General features: G+C 42.8%; 1 protein-coding gene across 3 annotated transcripts in view; it reads right to left on the bottom strand.

Annotated features, from left to right (window-relative positions):
• NWD2 (NACHT and WD repeat domain containing 2) overlaps positions 1-13182 on the bottom strand; it is a 375307-nt gene that overhangs the window by 149748 nt on the left and 212377 nt on the right. For all 3 annotated transcript variants that reach the window (XM_063922359.1, XM_063922376.1, XM_063922367.1), the window contains one exon: positions 10393-10509. In XM_063922359.1, coding sequence (XP_063778429.1) covers positions 10393-10509 — 117 coding nt within the window. The remainder of the gene's footprint in view (positions 1-10392; positions 10510-13182) is intronic.

Genomic DNA, 13182 nt, shown 5'->3' with positions numbered 1-13182 from the left:
ATTTATCTCTGATAATTGGAGGACTGGATCCGGTTGCGCTAGCGAGTGTTCCCCGTATGGTATGTTTCTCTGTGGCCACTTTGTTACCCGTTTAATGTAAGCCATTCATTCTTAGTCTATGTATTTGTGTTTGCGATCGTTCGCTGTTGTGTATATTTTTGTTTAGTTATTCTGTTAGTTATTAATGTTAGCCTGTAGTGTATAAGATGTTATTGTATCTCTTTTTCCTTTTACTTACTTACATCGTTTAGTAAAGGTGTTGGAACCTTAGCAAGGAGTGTGTTTCACCATTTGTTATTAAGGGTTGCTGAGCATCTCAATCGCTCAAACAGCTAGCTTACAGACCAAGGTTAAACAGTATTATATCATTGCAGTATCTCAACACTAAGAATTACAGTATAAGCATATTCTGTGTAAGGTTTAAAAGGTTATTATCTGTGTGTACGCTCGCTGTGTGTATTCCGTACTCACAGCGCAGCGTGTGTACGTAACTTGCGTACCACGTGCGAGGTCTTTGTACGCAAATAGCGTGCGAAGTGCGTAGCACGTGCACGAGGGACAGCGGCCATTACGGCTTCACGATATTAGTAAATAGCTTGTGTTATAAGGTAAATAATCAGCTTTATCAGGTTAGTTTTTTTTTGCCCTGATTTAGCATGTGCAAATGTTGATCTGTAGATTCCTTGATGCAGGGGTTATATTTTATGGGGGAGATATATCAAACCTTGGAGATAGATAAAGTGGAGAGAGATACTGTAAGTCAGCAACCAATCAGCTTCTGTCATTTTTCAAGCTTAGCCTGTAACATGGCAGCTAGAAGCTTATCTCTTGCTCCATGTTATATCTCTCCAAGGTTTGATACATTGCACCCTATATTTGCTGGTTCTGCGTGAAAATGGCATTCCTATTCTAGCTATCACCACGTATATCCTTTCTTTTCTTGTAGAAGGTCTAAGAGGGCAAAGAAACTGTACTAACAATATAATCTAGTACACAGGTCCTTAAACTCAGCCCTCAGCACCCCAAAAGTTCTCGTTTTCCAGGTATCCTTTCAGAATCACAAGGGAAATAATTAGCTCCACCTTTGGATCTTTGAAAATGTATTAGTAATGACTACACCTATGCAGGGCCAGATTAACAATGGGGCGGATGGAGCTGCAGCCCCAGGCCCTCCATCAAAATAGGCCCACAGGATTGCTGTGCTTCTGGAGACAGAAAAATTTATTTTCCTTCCTGTCTCCAGCAGCACAGCAATCAGCCGCACCAAGCCCCACCCACTAGAACCTCGCTGGGCTGCCCTCACCTACACCCCCTGGCCTACCGTGCAAGTATAAATGCCGGCGCGTTGGGAGCCTCTTTTGTCCTCCGTGCACTGCATAATGTTTCAGCGCCTCCCAAGCGCCGTGTGTCCTGCATGATAAGCGGGAGGAGAGCGCAGGCCAGTGGGAAGCTGCAGCCGGGAGATAATTTCAAATGAAGGGTGATGATGATAATCATCAGCATCCTTCAGCAGCGCCGTGGCCCACAACCGCGGCTCTCTGTCTTGCCTCACCCTCAGCTCTGCTTCACAGGGCAGCTGCAGGCTCAATCTCAGTTTCAATATTGAAACTTGAAACAGCACATTCAACGCTGTGGGCACAGTCTAATGAAAGAAGCCGTGTCCAGGAGGAGGAAGGCGGGAGATGGAGACGAGCCTGTGTTATGCTTAATAATGAGGTAATCATCTGCTGAGGAGCCTGCACTTACTAGACATCACATAATTCTTGGTCTGTGAGGGTGTGTGTGTGTGTGTGTGTGTGTGTGTGTGTGTGTGTGTGTGTGTGTGTGTGTATATATATAGATAGATAGATAGATAGATAGATAGATAGATAGATAGATAGATAGATAGATAGATAGATAGATTGTGTACAATTGTCATAGAGTGCCAACTTTTTCACTAATATCTATCTATCTATCTATCTATCTGTCTGTCTGTCTATATCTATATATCTATAAAGTACGTCTATCTATCTATCTATCTATCTATCTATCTATCTATCTATCTATCTATCTATCTATCTATCTATCTCTACATGTATATAGCTATATGAATGTGTGTGTGTATATGTATATATATATATACACACATAATATATATATATATATATATATATATATGTGTATATGTGTGTGTGTGTGTATATATACACACATATGTGTATATATATATTTATGCGTGAATATATATTAATATATATATATATATACACATATGTATATACAGTACAGTACGTGTGTGTGTATATATTTATATATACGTATTTATATGTGTGTGTGTGTGTGTGTGTGTGTGTGTGTGTGTGTGTGTGTATAGATATATTGGTGCAGTGGTTCCCTCGAAATCCCGACTTTCCAATATCTCTCTCTCTCTAAACTGCAAAACAGCAATAAAGTGTGGCATCCCGGGATCTAAAAGAAGGCACACTGCATGATGTATTACATCAACATTTCAATATGATTACCTTCTGCTGTTTTGTGTATGTACTTGTGAGGGCACCTGGCAAAGTTTATTTATTTATTTATTTATTAACAGTTTCTTATATAGCGCAGCATATTCCGTTGCGCTTTACAATTAGAACAACAGTAATAGAACAAAACTGGGTAAAAACAGACAGACATAGAGGTAGGAAGGCCCTGCTCGCAAGCTTACAATCTTTTCATATTAATCTTGATATATACTATATATACCATTATATACCATTATATATATATATATATATATATATATATATACAGTATATACAACATTCCAGGAGCCGTGCTGTGCGGCTGTGATGTCCTGTGTACTTTATGGCAGTCATTGGAGTTTTCTGTATTATATGGCAGTCATTGCAGTACTCTTTGTATTGAATGGCCATACCTCCCAGCTGTTCCGCATTCAGATTGCATTGTCCCTCTGAGATGAGAATAGATGCTGTGAGCATGCACACTGCATCTATTCACAGTGCAGGGGGAGGTCACAATTATGCTATCGGGGGGGTTGCCGCAAGGATCCGTCCCCTTGCAGGTGTGCCTGCCTTTGGCGTGTGCAGGCTCCCGATTCAACAGTCTTCAAAGTTGGGAGGTATGGAATGGTGGTTACTTGGTGTATTATATGGTGGTCACTGTAATGCTCTTCATTATGTGGTCACTGATGCTTTTTGTTTCATTCGGCCGTCCCGGTGATGTTCTCTGCATTATGTTGCAGTCATTGTGATGCTCTATGTATTGTTTGGCGGTCATATAGGTAGAGGCTGACTACTATATACTGGGGAGGGAGGGGAGGGGGGGGGGGCAGTTACTTCGGTTGGCAGAAAGCCTAGCTTCACCCAAGCCCCTCTCTATCCCCTGCCCTTACCTCTGTCTTGCCCCCCATACATTCATGTTCATGTGTATTATTATTTAACTGCCTCTCTAGGCAGTTTGGTACATCATTGCTTTTTGCATCACAGGCAATTTGCAGGCATCTGAAATTGCTATAGCAACAACAGCATGACACTGCTCCATACTTGACCATTTGGGACAGCACGCCATTTTTCCGTTGTTTCACATGCAGCAATAAGAAATTATGTACTGTCAGTATGTATCAAGAATCCAGTGCATGAACAGGGTTTCTCATAAAAGCCCATCCCTGCAATGTAAAGAAGTAAAGTGATCACATTAGAGGACCGCTTTACTTTCACTTTCTGGGGCTAGACACGTTACTGCACATGTGCAGTATGCTGATCGTGCATGCATGAGTGAGTGGGGAGTGCTGGAGAGGGACCCTACAGTTCCCTCCCCTGACACTTTTTGTGGACTGTAGCCTTTAGGCTACAATGACTAACGCCATCTTCAGATGGCATTAGCTTGTGGAGCTTGGCAACTTTGGCAATAAATATCCGCTGTGGACCACATGTATATTATAGGTATATTTAATTTTTGTGGATTCTCTCTCCTGCTCTTTTGTTGATAGAGATATATATATCTACAGTATATATATAAAAATACAAGTGATCCGGCACTCACATATATCTAGCAGGCACAACAAGTAAAAGCACTGTTGCTTGGTTGTGTGCCCTGTTGTGGGGATCTTCCCAATGACACCCCTTGCAATAGATGAGGGTGGCACTCCAAGGCTCAGTATAGAAGCAATCGCTGCTTTATTATGCTCAACGTTTCGGGGTATGTGACCCCGTCATCAAAAAATAAATAAAATAAATAAATATATATATATATATATATATATATATAAAGCAAAAGAGAAGATATACCTTTCCTGCGCTGAGGGTGAGCAGCACTACTGAAAGTTCCCCTGTTAGTGGGAACTTAGAAATAGATAAGCACAATAAAAACAGAGTGCGCTATAGCATAAACATTGATTGAAAATTATTCAATTCAAGAATCGTGATCGAAGGTACTCTTGGATTCTGTTCCTCTTAGTGACTTCCCAATTGGGGCCTACAGAGAAACACACTCACCAGAGAAAGATATTCACCCGACAAAAGATACAACAAATTAATAATAGAGCTTTGTTTAAAAAGGATTTTTAATACATGGTTTTGTATAAAATAATAAAAATTACTAAAAATACAATCAATTGGACACACACCAGAATGCTTATAGATGGTATAGTGGAATAACCTCCTCACCTTAGTGGTGTGAGCTAAAAGGAGGATACTCAAAGCAAAGGGATAGTGTACAATAATCGATGAACCCTATGCGTTTTGTCCTGACGGACTTCTTCAGGGGGTAAAATGATGTCTGTGTGAAAAAAATTAAAAGATGCTTACTTATAGAGGAAGGGATTGTGGAGAGTGTTTTAAACACATTCTTCAATTTGAAAACTTGTGGAGTGGGTACCCACCTAAAAACTTAAGCTGGGATCCACAGGGGGGACTACCAGATTTTGGTTGAATTCATAGAGAACCGATTTGTTACGTATATAGCTGAATCTATTGAATACAAATTGATGTTAATAGATGTATATTCACATATAGTTGTGTCAATAGTGGTGAAAGACTTATACTAACCTAGAATTTGAATATAGAATGCTCAGAGTCAATATGGTCAGTTGTATTACTCAAACCATATTAATTTTGTAGGCTATTTGCCACCTCTAGAATTTGGATATGGATTGCTCAGAGTTAATATGGTCAGTTGTATTACTCAGACCATAATCATTTTAGAGGCAATTTGTCACCTCAATAAATGATCCACAGTGAATGTCACCGAACGAAGGTCTAAATTAGACCAAGAGTGAAAATGTGGATAATCCCTCTTCACAATAGATAATCCAAAATCCGTGTCAGCAACAGAGGTCAGAACTGGACCCAAAGAGAAATCTGAGAAATCCCTCTTCTCACAACGTGATAAACTGATTTGTATACAGAAGTGTGTACAAAAAAAGTCCAATGGCTAACACTTCACTGCAGCCTATCGCCGGATCATCTGTTCATGACAGTCAGGAAGACTGTCATGAACAGATGATCCAGCGATAGGCTGCAGTGAAGTGTTAGCGCACTCTGTTTTTATTGTGTATATGTATATATATATAGATAGATATATAAATATAAACAAAAGTGGACAAGATGCGCTTAATAGCGTGTAAGAATTTACACAAAATTCCAGTTAAACTAAAGGCCCGTACACACTGGGCGATTTTGAGATGAAAGCAGGTAACTTTTGGTGTGTTGAGCTGCTTTCAGCTCAAAACCGCCCAGTGTGTATGCCCCGGCGATGAGCGCTGATGCGCGCCCCCGTTTCATCGCCGGCGGCCGCCGTTCATCTGCTGGTATTGCCAGCAGATGAACGGTGGGGTGAACGGCTCTCCATAGCGTCCTGCTATGGAAAGCCTTTCACCCCCGCTGACATTGCTGGGCAGGGGGGAAAAGCGCTCAGTGTGTATGCACATTAAGGTTCAGGTTTTTTTCTACAATTTTCTTCTATTGTAAAAAAACAGGTGATGAAAAGGGACAGTTTGAGGTGTTTGAAGATAGGCTGTAGATATGTTCCTCATGGTGCTAGCCATGCACCCTCTGTAGACCACACCCACACATCACTAGTCATACCCTGCATGTTTTGGTCACACCCCCTGCGATAGCACGTGATAGGCCCTTCATATATTTCAGCTCCAAGCCCATGTGGCCCTTAGGGGTCTATTTACTAAGCCTTGGATGAAGATAAAGTCGCTGGAGATAAAGTACCAGCCAATCGGCTCCTGTCATTTTTCAAACACCGCCTATGACATGGCAGTTAGGAGCCGATTGGCTGGTACTTTATCTCCAGCGACTTTATCTCCATCCAAGGCTTAGTAAATAGACCCCTGAATCTGGCTCTGCATCTGTGCACCAGCTAGGTGATCTGAAAAATGTCAGCTGTGAAGGGTCCTGAGGACCGAGTTTGAGAACCACTGATCTAGTACCATGCAATCCTGTTGGCATAGTAACACAACCCTACAACACACCACTTTGAAAGTGTAACCGTAAACTAATTAAAATATTTGTTTTCTGACTGAAAGATTTGTTGACCTGGATGAGAACCATCTGCCGCCTACTTATTTATATGCCTATAACAAGCATTCACTAGATCAAAGTACCCTATTAATGAGGGGATATCGCTTTTATTCTTTGTAGTGAAGTTTACATAAACATTCTCAGAAATTCTACTTCTGACGTTTTCTTATTATAGTATCTAGTATTTAAGGGTGAGATATAACACAGCTGCTTACACCCACAGTGGGATTCTTCTGTGCCAATTTCTCCTGTGTATCTTACAGATAATATATAACAATTCCTTATACTTAAAGCTTAATGGGCCTATTGATTAAAAAATAGGCAGTAGGGATAGTTTTATATCACCACTTATTGCTGTGATAAAAACCTGCAATCACCATCATTTATTTCACAAATTTTACCAAGGCAGCTCCTACATGACCGAGCTATCCCATTAACACATTATCTGAGGAACTGACATGGGCTCCAGATATGTGTATGTTTGGGCGGTGATATCTTTTGATTATAGTACAAAGTTATTATTAACCCAGGTTCATCCACTCATAGTAATGTCTCTTATTCTGATTTGAGAGATCTTACACACTTAGGACCTGATTTAGTGTTGGAGTTAATGCATTTGGGCCACATACTACAACTTGCATAAAACTGGTTGGCATGCGTGTGTGCACAATTTACTGGCATGTTCTGTGTTAAGCATGTACCAACTATGTGTCAGCATTGCTGTCTGTGGTTAGGACTAGGGATAAAGGGGCAGATGTATGAAGCCTGGAGAAGGCATAAAGAAGTGAAAAAGCAGTGATAAGAACAAGGTGATAATGCACCAGCCAATCAGCTCATAACTGTCAATTTACATATTGGAGCTGATTGGCTGGTGCGTTATCACATTGTTCTAATCACCGCTTTATCACTTCTTTATCCCATCTCCAGGCTTAATACATCTGCCCCAAAGCGACTGTACTCAATGGAATGCTGGCACATCACATGACTCCACCGGAACTGTTCCTCCCCACCACTGACGCCACAGCTGCCGTCAGAACCAGGTACAATAAGATACAGATACACTACCAGGGACGGTTTGTCATTCCTTCATGTTGACATTTCAGTGGTTCGACATGCTCATGCCAACATTAGGAATGTCAATATGAATGTCAACCTAGTATACCACACCCTCTTGCAGTATAATGACCTCACTGCTAGTGACAGATTAAACATGGGTGCTTGACTGTACTAAAGTCACAGTCCTCACTGTATATACATTTCCATGCCTTTACCCACTGACACTTTTTATTGTTTATGTCAACGCTGTCAGAACAAATGGAAGAATTTCTCTTCTAGTGCAGCATTTACAGTATCTGTATGCTGTCTTAGTCTTTTCAAATGGAAAAAAAGACAATTTATTCCAAAGCATACCTTCAGGGGCAATGCAAGGCTAGGGGTTTTCCTTCCTTGTCCCAGTACATATCTCCCAACACTAGAGTAATATGTGGGTGGGGAATGGTATAGGGATCCCGGAGCATGGGAGGATGACAGTCAAAATACCGTCAGCAGCATCCCGCCGCTCAAGATCCTGACACCTATTTGGTAAGTAACTTCCCGTAACCCCTAACCTCCCTTACCTGCCTTTCCTGCAGACTGATCCTAACCATCTTTTCCCCTGCAGCTTAACCCTAACCCTCCACAGTGGTGCCAAACCCTAATCCTCCTTCCCCTCAGCCTAACCCTAATTTTTCCCAGGGGTGCTTAACCCCAACCCCTTCCTCCCCTGCAGCCTCCCCAGGGGTGACTAACCGTAACCCTCCCTCTGCCACAGCCTAACCTTAACCCTCTCCGTCCCCCTGCCCCGCAGCCCAACCCTCACCCTTCCCCCTCAGCCTAAACCTAACCTCCCTCTCCCCGTGGTTTACCAGTGTGGATTTCCAGGGACACCTCAATCGGGATTCCGGCGTTCAGGATCCCGGCGCTGGCATTTCAATCCAGGTTGGGATTCCGAGCAATATCGGGATTCCGGTGTCAGTATTCAACTGCCGGGATCCCGAACGCCGAGATAGGTGTGCTAATCACTTCTGAAAACACCATGTATTGCTGCCCACACTACAGGCACCTGCCCCCTCTGCATGCTGCAGGTCAAATACCTCCAAGCTTCCTGTAAATCAGGAAAAATGTGCTGATGGTGGAACATAGGTATTGTCCTCTCAAAATAGGACAAGCTCAAAGAAATCAGGATGGTTTGTAGGTATATTCCTGGTCTTGCTGTAGTTCCCCCCAGGGTATATGGTCCTCTCAAGAAGGAGCTTCCCCTACAGAATTTGCTTGGCGAAACCAGTTTGTCAATGGTGCAAGTGTACTAAGTGACCAGGCATCCTAGTTTTTATGACAACGGGTCGCACCCCCTATAGAGTGGGGATTAGTTCCTCAGGCCCCAGCACCTCTTCCCCTTAATTCTTCAATCTCACAAGTATTCCTATACATACAGCACATTTCATACTCTTAACACACACATTTAAGCATACATGGGAAAGTATGATGAGCGTATCTATGTCCTGCTGAGGAGCGCTGGGTGGTATGTGGGTATATGACCTACTTTTTCTGGCTGTCCATAGTGGAATGGCCATAAACTCAACCCATAGTTGATTAAAGTCAGATGGAATAAATTAATTAGACTATATCAATAAAGTACAAACAAATAAATCTAGACGCACAATGGCCCTCATTCCGAGTTGTTCGCTCACTAGCTGCTTTTAGCAGCATTGCACACGCTAAGCCGCCGCCTACTGGAAGTGTATCTTAGCATAGCAGAATTGCGAACGAAAGATTAGCAGAGATGTGAATAGAAAATTCTTAGCAGTTTCTGAGTAGCTCGAGACTTACTCCTACACTGCGATCAGTTCAGTCAGTTTCGTTCCTGGTTTGATGTCACAAACACACCCAGCGTTCGCCCAGACACTCCCCCGTTTCTTCAGACACTCACGCGTTTTTCCCAGAAACGCCAGCGTTTTTCGCACACTCCCAGAAAACGGCCAGTTTCCGCCCAGAAACACCCACTTCCTGTCAATCACACTACGATCACCAGAACGATGAAAAATCTTCGTTAGGCCATTACCAATCTTTTGTGCTAATTTACTTGGCGCAGGCGCACTGCGATCATTGCGCATGCGCAGTTTGCGACTAATCGCTCCGTAGTGAAAAAAAATAACGAGCGAACAACTCGGAATGAGGGCCTATGTATGGTTTAATGGAATATACAGTATATAGTAAATAATAGGAATGAGCACAATTAGATATGCTCCAGTTGGCTGCATACCGTTTCTCTGACTGATCTGTACAAAAATGTGAAAATTCACAAGAATTGAAACAATTTCTGGTGAAATTCTAGCACACTGGACAGGCCCAAGCTGGCACCTGCCGTGTGAAAGATTTTGAACATGTAAATTGTTTTTAAACTTCAAATGTGATCAGCGAACTTCAGTAGTGTTCTCAGTTTGAATTAAAAAAATGAAAAAATACTTTTTATAGTGTTTCAAAATAATGAAAAAGCATTTATTTTAAGATGAAGGACAAAACCCTGTACACAAATGCAAACGTCAACATGAGATTCCGGCGATGAACATGAACTGTAAATTTTGAACCCCAAATTTGGATCCGGCCAGCTGCCAATTGTACCATGGACTGGAGAGGTTTTAAAGTGGTTGGAAATGCATCTGTAGTCAGTTTCTCGTGGTGGTTCCTCCCCTTTTATATTCTGACTTTTACTCTAACAGAAACCTTGTATGCAGCATCTTGTACTATAGGTACTGCACAGTCCACATTCCTCACACTCATTAATAGAGCAATAGAATGTTCTGTAGGGTACAGGAAACACATACAGGTATTGTATACTCACCACAAAGCATGGCCCAGCTGATGTCTTCAGACACTCCTCCAACAGCCTCATACGAGTCCTTTGCAGCTCAGGGCTATCCCATTCCTCTGCCGGTATGCCCCAGTACAAGTCTATAGCCTAGGAATGAATGGACAACAGATATTAATATTCCAAAATATGCAGTTTTATTTTCACTGTACAATGCAGCTCAAACATATATACATTCAGTAATTCAAGTGCATTTTGTCTAAACATGATTTGATGTGCTGTAGCCTATAATTTATATATAGCTAAATACATGACTAATGCAAAAGCAGTAAGAGAATAAATGGTCGTATTAACAAGAAGACAGTTTGGAACATATAACATTTCACATTGAGTTTTGAATAGTAGTGACTGTATTTATCTATTGTTATATTTAGATGGAAAGGTCAGCTGTGTTCCAGTGACATGAGGGGTGATATGCTGTGCTGTGATGTGAAGGTGAAAATCGTAGGCACCTTTTCCTGCTACTGTATTTCTCAGTGACATAAACCGTTACTGACTCCCCATACTGTCTGCCAATGTGTTTGTTGCTTTGCAGTGCCAGTGCAGGCACTGTATAAGGCAGGGTTTGTTCTGTTGCATTGCTATCAAAGTTCACATGAACCATGAATGGAAGATGATTGTGGTACTGCAGTTTAGTGTTCTCTCTAAGCTGCGTACGGTGGATAAAATAGAGATAAAAGTCTAATTTAACAATAAAGTAATCTTAAAGGACTGGTTTGAGTCTCCAGCTACATGTACTGTACCTTGCACAATGGAATTCAACATAAAATATCACAAGAGAACATACAGTATTATTTGGTTATATGGCAAAAGGGGTCTCAAACCGTCTCACCAGTTTAGAGCCATAGCAGTTATGTGATGACCTCTTCCTAGTGTAACTAAACAGTGTGTAACTGGGCAAAACCATGTTGCACTGCAGGTGGGGCAGATGGGGCCTCACTGACAGCAGCACATACCTGCCTCACTGACAGCAGCACATACCTGCCTCACTGACAGCAGCACATACCTGCCTCACTGAGAGCAGCACATACCTGTCTCACTGACAATGGCACATCCCTGCCTCACTGACAGCGGCACATCCATGCCTCACTGACAGCGGCGCATCCCTGCCTCACTGACAGCAGCACATCCCTGCCTCACTGACAGCAGCACATCCCTGCCTCACTGACAGCAGCGCGTCCCTGCCTCACTGACAGCAGCACATTCCTGCCTCACTGACAGCGGCACATCCCTGCCTCACTGACAGCGACACATCCTTGCCTCACTGACAGCTGCACATAAACATCCTAGTGATATTTGGTGGACCCCCTTTATTAAAGTAAACCTTAGTTACCTTCTAAAACCAGTAAATAAAGACACGGAGACATGATTTTGGCAGAAAAATTGCTAGCTATTTATTTGACCCTAACCATAGCAAACCTGTAAATGGAAAATTTGTTAAGCTGCCGAATCCCCGGCAAAATGGTGGCAGAAAAAAGAACGGCTCTATAAAACTATTGGTGAACTTAAATTGGTAAACTGACCGAAACCGTCCAACACCTTATCAAAAACCGGTAATAGGTGTCAACACAACCCCCACAGTGACTTCCCACCGCTCCTGGGTGCCCTGCCGCTGCCTCCCGGATGGGTGGTCGAGCGGCCATTAAGTCGATGGAGGTGAGTGCACCTAAACCAAATAAACTGAAACTTACTACCTAAATAAGCGATACAACTACAAACTGCCGTTCTTTTCCGCCTATAAATAGCCAACGAATGAAAACCAGCCAGCAATCAAAACGCCAATGCACTCCGCGTCAACAAAACAACCACATCCCATAGGGCGGGAGGGCGGGAAGGAAATTGAAACAGCAAAGAGGCCCAAAATGGCCACTGCAGTGTATATATACCCTAACCCTCCCCCTTTTCCTAAGGCTGTACTACCTCACAGCTAGGTCCACCCCTCACAGGATGTTTAACCCATTCCTCTCCTATGCAGTCAATTCTTTCTCCTAAACATCCTAGTGATATTTGGTGGACCCCCTTTATTAAAGTAAACCTTAGTTACCTTCTAAAACCAGTAAATAAAGACACGGAGACATGATTTTGGCAGAAAAATTGCTAGCTATTTATTTGACCCTAACCATAGCAAACCTGTAAATGGAAAATTTGTTAAGCTGCCGAATCCCCGGCAAAATGGTGGCAGAAAAAAGAACGGCTCTATAAAACTATTGGTGAACTTAAATTGGTAAACTGACCGAAACCGTCCAACACCTTATCAAAAACCGGTAATAGGTGTCAACACAACCCCCACAGTGACTTCCCACCGCTCCTGGGTGCCCTGCCGCTGCCTCCCGGATGGGTGGTCGAGCGGCCATTAAGTCGATGGAGGTGAGTGCACCTAAACCAAATAAACTGAAACTTACTACCTAAATAAGCGATACAACTACAAACTGCCGTTCTTTTCCGCCAAAAGCGAAGGACTCCCTCCCAGAGTCCTCGCACCGCCACCATAACCTACCCTAACTCCTGCAACACTAGGAACAGATCCTCCAGGAAAAACATCATCCCCTCATCGGATAGATGCACACCATCAGGCCGAAAAAGGTGTTTGTCTCGAAACCGAATCTTAGGGTGGCGAACCACTTTGCCTCCGTGGGCCAAGACCCACTTCGCCACCGCCCCATTCACCTTTATCCTGGCCTCATCTATTACGCGTCCGTCCTCCACACCGCGCCAACTCAACCTTGGCACCATCAGGGAAAAAACCAATACACAATTGGTCCA

Source organism: Pseudophryne corroboree, chromosome 1 (genome assembly GCF_028390025.1).
Source record: "Pseudophryne corroboree isolate aPseCor3 chromosome 1, aPseCor3.hap2, whole genome shotgun sequence".
NCBI classification, from domain to species: Eukaryota; Metazoa; Chordata; class Amphibia; order Anura; family Myobatrachidae; genus Pseudophryne; species Pseudophryne corroboree.
This window is presented reverse-complemented; position numbering and strand designations above follow the sequence as displayed.